Source organism: Artibeus jamaicensis, unplaced genomic scaffold, assembly GCF_021234435.1.
Source record: "Artibeus jamaicensis isolate MK-2021 breed Jamaican fruit bat unplaced genomic scaffold, CSHL_Jam_final contig_3182, whole genome shotgun sequence".
Taxonomy (NCBI): Eukaryota; Metazoa; Chordata; class Mammalia; order Chiroptera; family Phyllostomidae; genus Artibeus; species Artibeus jamaicensis.
In genome coordinates this window covers 1,224,765-1,242,541 of record NW_026521742.1, presented here as the reverse complement: position 1 = coordinate 1,242,541, position 17,777 = coordinate 1,224,765, and the positions used below count along the sequence as shown (strand labels likewise).

Sequence of the window (17,777 nt, the reverse complement as noted above, 5' to 3'; positions counted from 1 at the left end):
AACAAGAGGTGAATGAAAAGATGAGGGAGCTGGGGTGAGGCCCAGGCACAGTGGACTATCAGTGGGTAAGCAGTGGGTTCGGGCAGTTGGCATCTGGCCCTGGCTACATGGAAGCAGGAACTGAGGGAATGTGCAGAGCCCACAGTTCTGAGTGACCATGAGGCACCAAAATTGTGGTTCTCAGAAGACAACTCTTCTTGCATGAGTGATGAATATTCCGAAAAGGAAATTAAGAAAACAATACCATTGCAATACCATCAAAAAAGGCAAAATACTTCAGAATAAATGTAACCAAAGTAGCATAAAACTTGTATATCAAAAACTACAAAGCACTGTCGAAAGAAATGAAAGGCCCCTGTGTTCATGGATTGGGAGGCTCACCGCTGTTAAGGTAGCAATACCTCCAAGTTACTCTATAGATGCAATGCTGTCACCATCGAAAGTCCAACTTCCTATTTTGCAGAATGGAAAAGTTGATCTTAAAATTCATATGAGCCAAAAAATAAATAAATACAAATAAACTTCTGGACATGGACAACAGTGTAGTGACTGTTGGGGGGAGGGTTGGGAGAGATGGAGGAAGGTATAAAGGGGATAAATGGTGATGGACAGAGACTCGACTTGGGTGATGAACACACAGTGCAGTGTACAGATGATGTGCTATGGAATTGTGCACCTGAAACCTGTATAATTTTGTTAACCAGTGTCACCCCAATAAATTCAATTAAAGGGACAAAAAGAAAAAACTGCGAGGGACCCAGCCTAGCCAGAACAATATTAAAAAAGAAGAAAAAGTGCTGAAACTTACGGCAAAGCTCTAATAATCAAGACAGTGTGGGACTGACCTAAGGACAGACTTGTAGATCAATGGAACAGCATTGCAAGTCCAGACAGAAACCTCTCACTTAGACTCAAGTGATTTCTAACAAGGATGACAAGACAATTCAACAGGGAAAGAATAGTGCTTTTAACAAATGGTGCTGGTACAATCAGATATTCACATAAAAAAAAAAAACACAATGAATTTGGACTCATACTTTACACCATATACCATAAAAACTAATTCAAATGGATCAAAGACCTAAATGTCAGAGCTAAAACTATAAAATTCTTAGAAAACATTCTCATGAACCTTCATGACCTCGGATTTGGTGATGGTTTCTTAGCTATGACACCAAAAGCGCAAGTAACCCCCAAAAAGGTTAATTGGATTTCATCAAAATTTTAAACTTTTGTGCTTCAAAGGATGCTACCAAGTGAAAGAATAACCATCAAAATGGCAGAAAATATTAACAAATCATATATCTGAACTAGGTCTAACATCAAGAAATGTAAAGAATTCTTACAACTCAATGATAAAAAGGCAATAACCCAATTTTAAAATGGACAAAAGATTAGAATAGACATTTCTGCAAAGAAAATATACAAATGGCTGATAAGCACATGAAAAGATGCTTATCATCAGTAGTTATTAGGTAAATACAAGTCAAAGCCACAGTAGGATACCACTTCACACCCACTAAAATGGCTAGAATTTTTTTTTAATGTTTTTAAGCCACAATAACAAGAGTTGACTGGGATGTGGAAAAATTGGAACCCTGGTTCATTGCTGGTGGGAATGAAAAATGGTGCAGCTGCTTTGAAAACAGTTTGACAGTTTCTCAAAAAGTTAAACGTAGACTTACTGGATGACCCAACAATTGGCAATTCTACTCCTAGATATATACCTAAGAGAACTGAAAACACACACAAAAGCAGCTTATTTCATAACGACCCAAAGTAGAAACAACCAGGCATTCATCACCTGAATGGAGGTGCGGAGTGGTCAGAGGAGGTGGGACATCATCCTCAGCGTGTGGATCCAGGTTGCGCCAGATATTTGACAGGAGACAAGGGCATGAGCTGTCTAGACAGACATTGTGAACTGGAGAGAATTGCACTAGAGTCTAGGAATGCTGAAGCCAGAGAGTCCTAGAATAATGAAAAAAAATTGCATTTCCAGCTGACAAACAGCTGAGCAAATCTCTGAAGACAGGAAAGCCGTTGGACATGCACAAGACAGGGGCAGAGTGTAGGGATGGGAAATGGTGGGCAGTAGACTAGGCAGACTCCCACTCCAGGAGCAGAGCAAAAAGGGAGATAACATTGATGTCAGGTCTCAGTTTCACCATCCTCCTGCCTTGTGAACCCCCATGGTTCTCTCAGACCAGTGCCCTTCCCCTGACCCTGGCCCCTGGGCCAGGCCAAGAGAGCCTATACACCTGGCCTGGTATTATTGGTGTGAGAACCAGCCTTTCCCCAGAACAAAAATCCTGCCGGCCCTCCTCAGCTACCCTGCCCACCCTGAGGCCTGCGTGGCATGGGGCAGGTCCTAGCGGCCTGGGTCTCATTGTGTTCATGTCCTAACAGACCTCAGAAAGAAGAGACTCTAACTCCCAGAGGCATTTAGCTTCACTCTTTAAACATCTGGGTCACAGATATGTTCAGTTAATTAATTTTCTTGGCGCTACTCATTTGCCTGCTGGATAATAGATTGATTCATAATTTCAATAAGCAGCTGTGTATATCTTTCCCCTGAACATAAAGACAGCTTGCTGTCGTTCATCACTTTGCATTCGGTGAATTTAAATATATTCAGAGACATTGTTGGGTAGGGATGGGGGAGAGTTTCTGATTTTTCTTATCATTTTGCCTCTAACAATTACTCTGATTTGGAACTAATTTGGGTTGAAAGCACATGTTAACTGCATCTCTCTCAAGGGCACTTAATTAACTCCCTGTGACTTGTTTTGGGGGGATCTAGTGAGCTCCCCTTTCAGGATCAAAGCAGAGGGCTTCTGAGAAGCTTCTACCAGGAGCTTAGAGCCCTGGAGGAGAATCTTATCGCCTGGAGAAGAGGCACCCACGTCCCTCAGCAGAGCTGTCTTCTTACTCTATTCCTGCCCAGAAACGCCCAGGTTCTCGGGGAGAGGGGAGGATCATCGGGGAGGAGGCCCCTCTACTGTTCAGCTGCTGGGCCTGGGCCACCAAACACAGGGACTGTACGGACCCAAGAGAGGCCAAGATCCACCCAGGTGACCAGATATCTCCATGGCTTGGAGACATGGCTTGTTTCCTCACCTTAAAAATGGAGTGACGTTCCTGCCTGCCTCCCCAGTCTGTGCCAGGAGGGCATCAAGTTACACCAGGTGCAGGTGCAAAGGACTGGGCAGGGCCTCTGGGGACGCTGCAGGTGGCCATGGGTGTGAGTGTCCCTGAGGACTGGTGTTTCTGGTGTTAACAGTCTTGCTTATGATGAAGCCATCATGGCTCAACAGGGCCAAATTCAGCAAGAGATTGCCATGCAGAACCCTCCGGCCTCAGAGTGGCTAGAGCTGACTGTCTTGTACAAGAAGTGTGATGAGACTGCCAACATCAGCAGAAGATCAAAGACCTCCGCAAAAAGTGCCATACTTGCACATCAGCAAGATCAGGCCCAATGAGAACTGTTTCTGTTGAGCTTTTGGGTTCTCCTCCCAGAGGCACTGCTAGGTGATATAGCAAGGGATTTCGGAGGGTAAAGGCTGTGTCTGCCAAGAGCAAAGAAGATCTGTCCAGGGCTCCACCGAGTTCAGGCCCTCAGTGTCTCCATCCATGTGGAGAACGTGCACCATGGTGAGGGCCATTCCACCAACCCGCACATCTCTGAGTGCTCTGGACACTGACATCCTCTCCAGATCAGGCTGGCCCCACCCACCACTGCCCTGCTGCCCTCCCCTCTGCCAGGTGCTACACGTGTATGGAGGTTTTGTGTGGTTGTAAGTGGTCATATTTCCTCTCCCCGCTTCTGTCACACGTGTGTGCGTCTCTGCTCTGCTGCTGCCCTCCTGGCTGCTGTGTGTCTGGCTGTCCCCCTTCCCCTCAGGTGAGTTCCTCTCAGCTTCCCACCGTGCACCCCAAACCTCCCTGTCAGCAGCAGTTCTGAGGGGCTAGGCCTCTAGGGGCCTGCCCCCGGTTACTGGGGTTCTGTTTCTTTTGTCTCCCTCCTTCCCTCCTTAGCTGCCCCAGGGGCTGCCATGGAAATTTGGAAGTTCCTTGGGGACTTACCCAGGGACCTAGGACTATCACAGCTTCAACCTGCTCCCTCAGGGGCCCACCTCCACCCTGCTGTCTTGGCCAGGGTCCTAGACCCTGGCTACCTGCTTTCCCCCAGGTGTCTGCACGGTCAAGGAGTGTGGGGTGGAGAGGGCCAACACATTGACGTGCCTGTGAGGCCCGGCTCAACAGCTGGAGGGGCCGGGCCACCTCCAGTGCACCTCTAGGTGAGCCCACCCTGGTGGGAGAGGGGCAGCCTTCATGCCTCTGCTTGGTCCAGTCCCCGGTCTAGGCAGGACTTGCCAGGCTGCCGTCCCCCTGCCACCCCAGGCCCCCTGCCTGGGCCTGCTTTGCACCCCCTTTGCTTGTGCCCTGGTATCTGCATGAACTGCCTTTCTTCCTTCACCTCCTTTCCTCCCCCACCTAGCACATGTGGGGCTCAGCCCCTAGGCTATGAGCTCCTGGGGAGCAGGCCCTCAAAAAATGTGAAGTGCTGCAGCCCCAAAATTAAATAAATAAATAAAATGGGGTGGGCAGCAGCACCTGCCTCACTGAGATTTGTGAGAATCCCAACATTTATCCTCTGTGCCATCTTAGAAATGATGCAGAGTATGCCTTCACTACCTACAAGCTGGTAGTTTTATTTCTTTATTAAAAAATGAATAGGAGCTAGCCGTATATTAGTGATCACCACTTCTCCCCAGGCACCTCTTACAATTGTAAGAACAAGAACAAGGACAAGCAGGAAGACAGTGCTTGCCTCTCTCACTGCTGTTCCGCCCCCCACCCCCACCCCGCCCAGCCTGCACTGAGATCATCGCAGTGGGAACACAGCTCCAGCCTTACATTCCCTGAAGCCTGTCCCCAGGCTGGGCACACAGAGGATTCTTCAAAACATGCTTGGAGAGATGGGGCTTCATTTTTTTTTTAAATGAGGATGTTCACCAGGTTTACAGTGTGCTCATTCACAAACACATTTCTGAGCACTTGGTCTGTGATCATTCTCCTAGCAAGGAGTGAAATGGATTAGACCCAGTCCCTGCCCCTAAAGAAGTGTGAATGGCAGGTGGCAACGTGAACGAGCAGGGGAGGGAAGGCCACTGAAGTCATATGAGCCCTGCTCGGGGAAGGGTTGGAAGGCAACACCACTTCTGTATCAGTTAGCTATTGCTGCATAACAACTATCCCCAACATAAAACTATATGCATTTGGTTTAAAACCATATGCATTTATTATTGGTCATGAGTCCATAGGCCAGCCTGACAGTTCTGTGATGTGGACTAGGCTGAGAAGATTTTGGTGGGATTTATTCATGAATCTCCTATCAGCTAGAGCTTGGCTGAGGGCTACCTTATCTCCAATGACTTCACCCCCTTGTCTGGCGGTTGTCTCTCACCCTCTGGCAGACCATTGTGAGCTCACAACCATGGTGGCAGCAGGGTTTCCAGAGGATGAAAGTATGTGAGGTCTAATCAAGGAACAGGCACATCAACAGTTCTGCTATATTCTGTTGGCCAAAATAAATCATCAATATTCAAGGGATGGGGAATTAGACTCCATTTGACTGTCTTTACCAGTGGTGTATAGAAGGAAGTGTGAAGGATGTGACCATTTTTCCAGTCTCCCACAATCTCCCAGCACTCCTTGCAGTACATGGAGCAGACAGCAAGAACCAGAACTGTGTTGTACATTCAGGATGTTATTAAAAATGTTCCAATAAATACCCTACACATAAACTTATGTTCACAGTTCTGATTATTTCCTTGGGATAGATTTCTAAAAGTGGATTTATTGAGTTAAAGGAGAGGAACATTTTAAAAGCACAAAGTATGTATTTTGAAATTCATTTTTTCCAGGTTGTAGTAATTTACCCTTTCACATCAGTCCGTCTTACACAAACCTTGACAAAATGGGAATAAGGTTCTTTTTTAAAATGTGGTGTCTCGTTGCTGTTTTGTTTATTTTAAAACCTATGAGGTCGCGTGCTTTTTAATAACATCTGTTTCTTCTTTCATGTGCTTCCTCTGTGGGTCCTTCTCGGTGGGATAGATTTAGTTAATCCCCGATTATAATCGAGGAGGAAATGGAGCCTCAGAAAGGTTAAGTGAATCGTTCAAGGTGGCCCAGCCGGTTGGAGGCAGAGCCAGGCTTCAGAAATCGACTGTCCTGCTCTTTTATTTACTCCTGCTCCTCATGTTGCTGGACTGAAGGCTAGATTCCTGAAGCGTTGATGAGGATGTGCTTAGGAAAAAAAAAAATGTCAGAGAGCAGTCCAGGGGAATCTATATCAGGTCCTCGCAAACCAGAGGGCTTCCCAGCAGGGCTTGTCTGTGAGTTTGGGGGGTGTGTCGGTGGGTGGGACAGGCCTGAAATGGTGGCCAGGACTGCGGCACTGGCGGAGGCGTGGGTGAGGCCTGCGGGCCTGAGCCCTGTTTTCCTGCCCCCCGGCCCTGCTCCCTGGACATGCTGCTCTCTCCACAGCTCGCCCGCTATACCAAGGAAGGCTTTCTGCACCTGGGAGCCCTGGGCACCACCACACTCCTCCCTGACACTCGCTGCCTAGTAGACAACTCCAAGAGTCGCTTGCCCCAGCTGCTTGACTGTGACAAGGTCAAGAGCAGCCTGTACAAGCGGTGGACCTTCATCCAGGTGAGTGCTATCTCCATGGACAGGACCGACACCCCAGCGAAGGAAATAGTGCTGCCAACCACAAAGCAATCTGACTTGCCCAAGGGCACCCAGCAAAGTGTATTGAAGAGATCCCAACCCCAGGGCAGGCGCCTGGACCTGAAGCACATTTGGGGGGAATTGGTGGAGGATTTCCATGGGAGATAGCCTTCCGGATCCCTGTAGCAGCACCGGGCTGGGTTGGCTCTGATTAGTCTTGGGAGGGGAACGCGGGGGGTAATTTTCCTGAAATACACTAAGTGCCTACAGCCAGTAGGATTGAGAAAGTCAGACCTCACGTATCCCTGGAAAGTCCTCATTCCAACACCATTCTCCACCAATGCTCGTTACCTGGTTCAGCCACTCAAACCTGATGAAGCTTATTTATTTTCTGGCTTTAGAGCACAGGCAGCAAACACAAGGCCCACAGGCCGATTCTGGCCCTCCACCTTGTTTTATCAGGCCCGGCACCTTGTTTCTACCCGGCGGCAGCACCAAGCTCTCGCTTAACTGTTAAGGAGCAGTTACATTTATGCAATCCTAAAATTATGTTTGACCCTTTGAAGGCAACCACAAGGCCGATGTGGTCCCCTGCAAAAAAGAGTTTGACATTCCCACTTTGGAATTTCCAGAGGAAGCCCCAATGATCCCTCCCTGTGTACAAAGAATTTGGGGATTGTACCCCACTAGAAGCCAGGTGCTAGGCACTAGGGTGGTTAAGCCTCTCTCTCCCTCCTTCTCTCTCTCTTTCATCCATTTACCCCCACCTCCTCCCAGAATGGAGCCATTATGAATAAGGGCACAGGGCGCTGTCTGGAGGTGGAGAACCGTGGCCTGGCTGGCATCGACCTCATCCTCCGCAGCTGCACGGGACAGAGGTGGACGATTAAGAATTCCATCAAGTAGTGAGAGGGAGCCAGGGACCCTGGAGCCTGGCTTCCTGGGACAGTGTCTGCCCGTGTTCTGGACCAGCCACACTGGTGGAGAGACAGCTGGGAGCCAGCAGGTGCTCGTGGGCATCCAGGGCTTCTCCAGGACAGCATGGGGGCCTCAGATGGAGATATTGTGTCCACATCAGGCACTCAGCTTCCATGAGGCTCCTGGACCCTGGGAAAGCACCCCCACCCCACCCCTTTGCTGGGAACCCAGGAGCTGTGTCTTCTGCAGCCCAGATGTGAACCTGGTACCGAGGAGTGAAACATCCACATCTCCTTTGCATCTCCCCACCCACCATCAGGACTGGACTGGCAGAGGCCTCTCTTCTTTCTCACCTCTTACAGCAGCAGCTTCTGAATTCCACCCCAGCCCTCAACAAAGTTGGGGGCTCTGGGTCTCAGCCACATCCTAGCTCCCCCCATTTCAGAGGAGGCAGTTGGGCCCTGAGAGTTGCTCCTGAAGTTGCTTCTGCCCAGATGTCCATTCACAATCAAGGCAGCCTCCACCCCAAACTTTTCCATTAGGTGGAGTGCAGCTACAGCCCTGGGTTTTTCTGGGCTCTCCCTGAACTGGCCTGTAAGGAGCTGATGCTTCATGGTTGCCTGGGCATTGAGTAGGCTCCTGTGCGCCCAGGACAGTTCTTCTGCCTGGGTCTGGAGAGAGCCGAGACAGACAGGCTGAGCACACAGGGTAGCCCGAGCTGTGCAGGGCCCCCAGGCTGGAGTCAGGCAGTGCAGCTCTGCCTGCCGGGGACCAGGAGCCCTGACTGATGGAGGCTGCTGCAGCGGCACAGCAAGGGGCCTCCACCTGGAGCCGAGGGACTGGAGCCAGCACAGCAAAGGGGACCAGGGCCCTAGAGAATGCTCTGTGCTCATCTCATTTCAGCCCACGCTCTGTTGGCTGACAGGGGAGAAGGCAGTCGATTCCTCTCTGAAGAGTAATAATTTTTTTTCGATTGCCCTCTGGTTAGGGTGCACTTATAAATCAGAGTTAATATATGGATGTGTGTGCATGCATACGAGTGTGTGTGCTGGTGTGCGTGTGGCAGGGCGTGTGTGGCTGCATGTGTGACGCCACATGGCATGTGTGTCTGGGTGTGTGTCTGAGTGTGTGGTAGAGCAGGTGTGGAAGTGTGGCTTTGGACTTGCCGCTTCATTGCTTGCCTGGATCAGGACAAGGCTGCTGAGAAGATAGGGGGGCTGGGGGGCGGCCACATTGTCTGGACGGAAGGATGCGGCTGGGCCTTGCCCTGTGTGGTACCCCAGACAGAAGGCTGTGCTTCTGCCAGTTCCCATCTCTCTCCCTCATGCTGTCCCCAAAGGCCAAGCCCTGCCCAGAACCAAACCCTATAGCTGCCCAGTTTGGGGTTCATATCTTTCATTTGGTGGCATCTTGTTGGTGATCAGCACCCACCCCCCATATCCCCCCTTGTGAAATAAACACATGTGAGCACTTCCCAAAGCAGCCTTGTTTGCTTCTTTATTTCTCCAGAGACTGGAGCTGGGGGAGTTCCCGGGCTGTGGCCGGGGCTCCTTCCATTTGGGAGGTTCAGTCTTATTACAGGCAAAAGCCCTTGCAGCTTGGGGCTGAGACAAATCCAGCCTGCCTGGCTTTCACCTTCGCCCCATGCCCAAATCAGAACAAGCTAACATTTGGCGCTTTACCCCTATCAATTAGGAGGTCAGGCTGGTGCAGCAATTTCTAAGGAAGAGGAACGTTGGGAGTGACCTGGCTGAGCCATCCAGACCTGCCCCCTCCAGCTGCCAGGCACCCATTTACACTCTGGGGACCATGGAGCCCGTGGTAGAAGCATCTGCCCCTTCAGTTCATGGAAGAGTGGAATCCGAAAGATCGCCAGGCCTCTGTCATGGAAATGTTCATGGAAAACATTTGAGTGGAGGGTCCCCTAGGCTGTGACAGCCCTGTGCCTTGTTCCCATCTTGTCTGGTGTCACACAACACACACACACATGCTTACCAGTTGCCATTTTTCTGCTGGGTTCTGGGGGGGTCGGGGTCTACAAGCATGTTGATGGAAAATGCTGCTACTTGGTAATGAGTTCATCAACCTTAGATATCAGAGTCTGAGGGTAGCTGTGAAGTGAAAAGAGCTGAAGATCCGTGGGTCCCACGGGGGTCCAGGGAGATGCGGAGAGCACATCACAGGGCAGTGCTTCCAGGAGAAGTCCAGCCCTGACTGAGCCATTCTCTCTCCTGCGCGGGTCTCAGAGGAGAAGTTCAAAGAAACCAATGCCCTTTTACCATTAGCGGGGACTGAGCCCAAATCCTGGTGAGGTTCTCAGTGCACCTCTGTCGAATCCTTCCTCCTGCAGGAAATGGGCCTAAACCACCTCAGACCACAGCAGCCGAAAAAGTCATGCTCTGTTCTCCCAGAAGGTCCAAACCCAGGTCCAGGCCGATGTACTCAGCGTGCTCACGGCTCTTTTGGCTCAGCTGTACTCCTGCTGCACCCCTAAAATACAACAGCAGGAAGTGTCCTGGAACTTGCAAGACAAACACTGCTCTTCTTGAGTGTCACCAGCAGCAGGACAGGGGTGCTTGGGTGGTTTCCTTGTTTGCAGGGGCTGGGGTGCAGAAGCTGGCTCAGAGCCCAGGAGGCTTTCTGCCTCCAGACATGAGTACGTGAGCTCCAGCTCTTGGTTCAGCGTCTGACAGCCCTGGGCTGTCCGTTCATGTCAGCACAGGCTGTCAACACTCAGCTGGGCTTCCTCCCAAGGTGAGGCTACCTGGGGAGACTGGCCAGGGAGCGAGGCCAGCATCCCCAGTCAGCACCTTCTTTGCCCTGCAGGGTCCCAGGGGCCTGAAGGTCGTGGGGTAGCAGGCCAAGGGCCAAAGCAGAGAGGAAGAATTAAGAAAGCCAGAGAAGGTGGAGAGAAAAGATGCAGGGCCCTGGGGGAGCCTGGGGGCCCGTTGTGTGGGGGAATTTGGAATTCCAGAGACCCGCATCTCTGCACGGAGCTGTGGGCAGCAGCTCCAGGGGAATCTCACGCTCCTTCGGTGGAAGTCGGCACCCTCTGCAGCCCGAGAAGTGACGCGTCCGTCTACCCCACTCAGTCGGCAGAGGTGGGCGCTGCAGAGGCAGCTGGGTTCGGACAACATTTGCCGTTGCGCCTCTGCTCACCCAGTCTCCACACTCCACCACTCCCTGCTCCCGTCCGGTGGCTATTTCTTTCTCCTTTCTCTATTTTCCCTACCCCAATTTATATGGGGAAAAAAATGTCACAGATGGTTTTCCTGATACATGTCCAAGCCACCAAAGCTGATGTTTTTGAATCTATATATGTTATTTCTCTAATGTGTTCTTTATACTTATTCTGGTGGCTGGAAAAGGGGAAGAAATAGAAAAGACTGGGAAAGCACAGTTTGGGCCTGAAGCCACTCCAAGCCTTTTTACTTGGGCTTCGGAAGCCATTTTTTATTCAGCTGACACTTTCCCACCCTCCTCGAACAGTATCTCCCCTGCCCCCCACCTCACAAAGGGCAGAAGTCGGGCCTGGACAGAGCTGGCAGCTCTCCCAGGGCTGGGAATGAGGGAGTTGCCCCTGATTTGCATGCGGTTTCTCCTCCTTGCACGTTGCTGCTCTGAGAAATGCAGACGGACAGCTGGCCGGAGCGGAATGGGCTTGGGAGGGGCCCGGAGCCTGCTCAGGAACCAGGTGGCCCTTGAAATCTGGGAACTGCCAGCTGGCGGGACTCAGGTTCCGATCCCCGCTCCTTGCCAGTGTTGCGGCCTCTTGTTTTGATCCGAACTCTGATCAGCAGTTGGGCTGGCAGATCGTCTGCTCCTAATCAGCTGGCCCCTTCCTCTCTGGAACCATGAGTCCAAGTCTGTTGGCCACTCTGTTCCTCACTTATCAAGCAAGTTTCTTGGACCTGACCATATGGATCAGGTGTGGACCCCAAACTCTAGAGGCCCATTTTAGTCCGACAAATACATGTGGGCACATATGCTGTGGTTTGCTCTTTAAGACTTCTCAGAAGGGAGGGAGAAAGGGAGGAAGAAGGAGCTAACATACATTAAGTAAGTACACGATGAATATCGTGACCTAATTTAGCCTTTGAAGCTTATATTGAGAGAAGAAAAGAGACACAGTACATTGGGTCTCCCCACCCTGGACCCTGGAGCCTGGGCAGTCAGAATGCGGGGCTACATCTATTGGCATGAATGGGGGGCCTTGGCATATTTGCAGATTTCAGGGTTCTCTTGCCCCAGAGGCTCTAGCTGGTGGCTGGATCTTGCAGTGTGGCTCCCAGCTTGACTGCCGCCTATCGCCGTGGATACCCAGCACAGGTCCAGCACAAAGAGCCAAGCTGAGAAACTAAGGAAGCCAGGCAGGGGTCATCGATGCTGCTGATGGTCGCAGGACATGGGAAGACTGCCGGGCAGAGCCAGTTAGTATCAGCAGGATCAATATATGTAATCTACTCTCCCACTGGATGCCCACTCACCGTCCAGGTAATCACCCCATAACTGCTTGATAAAGTCTAGAGACAGCTTGTTTGTTCTAGGGCAGAAAACTTTCTCACGGTGAGCCAAGCTAAGTCCAAATCTCAGTAACCTCTTTCCACAGCCCTGCCCTCTGGAGCTCTGAAAACGACTGCCCATTCAAATCTACTGCGCACATCCAGTCAGAGCTCCCCCTTGAAGTGTTAGCACGGCTGAGTGTGACTGAGAGAACCAACCTGTATTCCGCAGGCAGCAACTTTATCAGCAGGCAGAGTACATTCCTGGAGAAAGGGTTACCTGTCTTAGCCAGGGAAGCCATGCCCCAATTTGCCACAGGATTGGGCATATATTGTGGGAAATGCTTATACACTATTTCTTAAGAAAAGTAATAGATGGAATCCTTCTAAAGGGAAAGAAAATCATTCCTCACAGACCTTTATGGTTGACCTAATTTATTTTTCATTTTACTGCTTCTCAAATATGTATAAACATAAAATGGCTTTGCTCATAGGCCCATTACGACTATAACATAAAAGAAATTTATGAGTCAATGCAAAGAAATCTACCTCCAAAGTCAATACAACGTGAGTTAACAACATGGGTGGAATCTGGTGGCAGCACTGTCTTCTGACAAGAGTGGCTGCTGCGTTGGGCGTGGTGGCGGCTCCACCTGCTTGCGGAGGCTCCTGTGCCTGCCGATGACCTGATCCCCCCACCCACTTTTCTGAGCTCCAGGTATTTGCAAGGTGTTTACTTACTGACCACTTACTACTACCTGTCTAGGGTGCAGCTAATGATGGAGTAGTGAGTGAAGCAGATAGAAACTCAGCTCCCCAGGAATCTGTATTCCCCTGACTTTCCTGACGGGCAAACCCAGTTAGATACAGTCTCCGCACCGCTCTTCTCCTTCCTCTGGGATAATCGCTGTGGAGCTACCTCGTGCCAGCGCTGTTGTAACACGTACACAGGCCCATGGCCCAGATTCACCGTCAGTGCCAGCCTGGTCATCCAGATGATCCAGAAAATGTTAGTTTTCGGATAACTGTCAAAATGAAGACACGAAATTTGAAAATCGTCTTGGTATCTGGGCAACTGCGGGAGTCCGAGAGCCTCCCCGGTGCTGGTGAAGTGCGGGATGGAGGAGCCCAGCCTGAGTCACCGTATCCACGTGACTCAGAAACTTGGAACTTGTTTCAGAGTTTGGTAAGGACCCGACACCACCCGGCTGATGACAGCTCTCATCCCCCTGAGAAAACGGTTATTCCAGCCAGGGCTTATTTTCACTTCTTTCTTTTCTTCTGGTTGCTCACCTTTGGGTCATTCTCAAGCTTGTTATAATGCTTGGAAAAGAGCAAAATGTCCTCAGTGAAAATCAGAGATTTTTTTTCTAGTTTCAGTGTGAAGCAAAATCTCACTGGGAAAGATTTTGGAAAGTGTTGGTCAGAGTGAGGTTATTGATTCATTGGTAGCTAACACTATGAACCCCCCCCCCCCCCGCACTGTCCTGGGAGTCTGAGCTCTCACCTGGCATGAAATCCAGCTTAGGAAGGCAGAGGAAGTGGGACTTCCAGGGGGCACATCACAGGAGGCACTGGTGAGCATCGACATGAACTCCAGACGGTGAGGTGTCTGCGAAATGGCATTTAGCCCTGGCCGGGTGGCTCAGTTGGTTGGAATATCATCCCATAAAACAAAACGTTCTGGGTTCAATCTCGATCCCAGGCAGGGCATGTACAGGAGGCAACCGATCGTTTCTCACATGGATGTTTCCCTCTCTCTCTCTTCCCCTCTCTATCTAAAATGAAAAAATAAATTCTTGGGTGAGGATTAAAGAAAGAAAAAATGGCATTCATAATCCTGTCATGAAAATGGCAAAAAGGAGAATGACACACTGCCCAGATTTTACATTTTCTCCAGACTCTTTTGCTCTTGAAAACACACAAGGGGAAATGACAGTTCCCTGCCCTGGTCCAGGCCACCAAAACAAGTCTCTGGTGCCTGAGTTCACATACTTGACTTTTTCTGCATCATTATGAGTCACGACTTCTCCGATTCAGAATTCCTGATCACTGAGTTAAGGTACCTGTACTCTTGTTCCAACGAGCTAAGCTTACAAAATGAAGGGTTTAAACACAAAGCTATTTACTAACTGCGTGGCTTCTGAGTGCCTCAGAGACCTCCCTTGACATTCTACCACTCTGATATTTGTACCCACTCCTTAGATGTTCTTTAAAGAGTCTCCCTGAAGAGCCCCAGCCAGGTGGCTAAGATGGTTAAAGCACCTTCCCATACACCAGAGGTTGTGGGTTTGGTTCCCAGACATGAGGCAACTGATCAATTGTTTCTTTCACACATAGATCTTTCTCTCTCTATTTCTAAAATTAATAAATATATCCTCAGATGAGAATGAAAGGAAGGAAGGAGGGAAGGGGAAAGGAAAGGAAAGGAAAGGAAAGGAAAGGAAAGGAAAGGAAAGGAAAGGAAAGGAAAGGAAAGGAAAGGAAAGGAAAGGAAAGGAAAGGAAAGGAAAGGAAAGGAAAGGAAAGGAAAGGAAAGGAAAGGTTCCCCACTTGGGGCCAAGGTGGAAACCAGAGAGAAGTTCTGGTTCTGTATGCACTGAAACTGTGTTTGCTCACCACCATTTTATAATTTAGCTTCCTTTTGCCCCGCCCCCCAGGCCCAACCCTAACCTACCATGAACTTGCCCAAATTCATGATGTGCCAAGCGTGTCTCAGGGTTGCTTCTAGAAATTTTCTGGAGGGTGGGATTGCTGCTCCAGGCCCCTGGCGTGAAGCTGCATTCCTTCCTGGAGAGGTTCTGTGGGGTTCTAGGCGGTGGCCAGCCTGGTGCTGGGCTCAGTGTAGGTGACAGCAGAGGAAATCGGCTCTGCAGGGGCCTGGGGAGAGAGACGGCCAGAAACTCCTGCTTCCCAGTGCACATGACCATCTCTGAGAGCTGCCCTATTAGACGGGGCCCGGCTCTTGACGTCTGTGACAAGAACACGAGTGAGGACAGCCTGGCGGAGGAAGCTGCCATCGCTGCCCAAGGAGGAAAGAGTCCATGCTTGGGGTGGTCATGGTGGGAATGTATTTGTGGTCTTGGGTTTTGTTTCTATTTTTATTTTTAAGTTTCCACTTCTTAAAAACCTTTCTTACCCCAGAAGAATTATTCAGAGAGGTAAGGAGGTTGACACCAGCGGCTACATGTTCGTTATTTGTGTTTCATTTTGGTATTTTCGTTTTCTGTTGTGTTTTTTGCTTTCCTGCAATTTCTGTCGTTGGTGGGCTGTTTCCTCCCTCGGGTGCTCACCACCAACACTGGTGGCTTACGCTGGCAGGACAAAGCCAGCACCGCACCCCGGGGGTGGGGCAGGAAAGTGTCATGGCCTCCGTAACTATCACCACCCCCATTCCATGAACACATATCGTGTTCCAGGCACTGTACAAAGATGTTTGAGGGCATTCGCTCTCCCAATCCTCCCAGCAAGTCCCCAGTAGTTATAACTGTTTTCCTTTACAAATGAGGACACGGGGGCTCAGAGAGATCAAGCACCTGTCCCGATATCACAGAGTCTGTAAGTGGCAGGTGTGGGTTTCACACTCAGTCAGTGTCACTCAGAACCGCTGGCTCATAACCAACGGGCCTCAGGATTTAGCCGGTGGCTCTGCGGCAGGGTCTCTGTTCTAACAGGAAAGCCTCAGGTACCAGGGGAGGAGCAGGGCTACCTCTAGGTTCTCTGCCATGCACCTTAGAGCTGAGAGGAGCAGATACATTTAGCACACTGAGTTCATTAGCACCTCCCAGGCCCTGGGAGGACCTCGTGCCAGGGAGACCTCAGCTGATTCCCAACAGCCAGCGCTGCCTGGGGCCCTGGCCTCCTGCCCCGGACGTCTGCTCCCCCTTGTCTGGTTGAAGTGCCTACAAATGTGTATACTTGGAATATTCACAAGAAAGAATGGCCAGTTCTGTCTGAAACAGTTTAGTGTGTCCTCAGCAGGCTAGGAAAACAATGTCGCTCAAATAAGAGCAAGAGCCAAAGCAAAGCAAATAAACAAACAAAAAACCAAACACCTTTTTGTTGGTAATTTACAAGTTAACTGATGGTAAATAGAAGTAAGTAATAACAGAAGGAAAATAGCCCGAGCAATCCCACCATCCAGAGATGTTTATGAACATCCTCCCCTATTTTTTTCCTTGCATATCAATCCCTACGACCTCATATACATATATAATACATCATGGGGTCATGGTATGCTTAAATGTAATGGGGTAAATGGAAGTTCCTGCACTTTGATACGAAATGCCAGCCATACTAATGTATGCTAGAGGAGTATAAAATGAAATGGGCTTTATTCAATAGTCACCTCAATATGAGTCAGCAGTTTCCAAGAAAAGCCAGTCGGATCTTAGGGTGGAAAATGCTGGATGAAGCGATTGCCCTGCCCCCTTGGATTTCCACAAAGAAAGGCAGCTGGGGTGGGTATTAATGAACCTGGAAATCACATCTTCTCAAGGAAAAAACCAAGTGTGTTGAGCTTGGAGGAGATGGTCACTGCCTTAAAGATTCAGTGGGCCATGGTGGGGGTGGGGGTGGGGGGTTAGAGAGCATCCATGGGAGAAAAGGCCTGGTATGGATTTGTTTTTTATGGCTCAAAGAGTCAGAATGGGGCCACATGCATAGAAGCCAGCCTATGGCTCTGAGCTCAGTGTAAGAATCTGCTTTCTAATAGAACCATCCTCCCCAAGCTTGGGTGGAGGTCTCAGGAGGAACTGAGTTCTGTTCCTGGAGAGGCACCAGCAGAGGGGGTGGCCTTCATTGTTACTGCCAGTCCTGTGCTTCTGCGACTCAGCTCTTCTTAAGTGAACCTCCTGGTGGTTCCATCCCAGCTCTCAGTGCTGGTGAGAATGTGAGCTGTGTGCTCGGGTGGCAGAAGTGCGTCTTGGGAGCCCTCTCTGTGGCGATGCACATGCCAGCTGGGAGATGAAAGTTCCACTTGTTACATGTCACTTTGGAAGAGGAGGACCAGACTTGATGGTTCATAGTGCAACTCAGTTGCTTAGAGCATCGTCCTGATATACCAAGGTTGTGGGTTCAATCTCCAGTCAGGACACATACAAGAATCAACCAATGAACACATATATAAAGGGAACAACAAATCAGTCTCTCTCTCTCTCCCCCCACTCTCAAATCAATAAATTTTAATTTATTGTATTTTTTAAATTTTTAAGTGCTTATTATTTAGCCAAAGGCAAAGTCCAAACGTACACCCCTGAGTTTTTGTATCAAAAAAATGCGACAGGCTTCTGTTAGGTCTAGCAATGAGAGGAGAAGAAGGAACTCTCATCAACTTATACTTTTAAAATGTTTCTGAGGGAAGGAATACATTTGTTCAGAAGAATTGCAGATCAATTATGTAAATACTTCACTTTAAATAGGAGAGCGTAACTCCCCATAACTGTGAACAACTTCCGAAGCACAGAACGTGGAAAGGGGAGGGAGAGTCACCGTGCGGTGGAGACCCCCGTTGAACTCTGCCTCAGCCAGCTGATCAGGGTCAACAGAGCAGCCACCAATCGATGGCATGTTGCACCGATGTAATGGGATGAAAATGGCAGCTCCCCGCTGTGGTCC

General features: G+C 49.7%; 1 protein-coding gene across 1 annotated transcript in view; it reads left to right on the top strand.

Moving 5' to 3' along the window:
* GALNT17 (polypeptide N-acetylgalactosaminyltransferase 17) overlaps positions 1-9,141 on the top strand; it is a 435,103-nt gene extending 425,962 nt beyond the window's left edge. The window contains exons 10-11 of the mRNA XM_037135575.2: positions 6,556-6,723; positions 7,519-9,141. Of these exons, the coding sequence (XP_036991470.1) occupies positions 6,556-6,723; positions 7,519-7,647 (297 nt within the window). The 3' untranslated portion in view covers positions 7,648-9,141. The remainder of the gene's footprint in view (positions 1-6,555; positions 6,724-7,518) is intronic.
* The last annotated feature ends 8,636 nt before the right edge of the window (positions 9,142-17,777 follow it).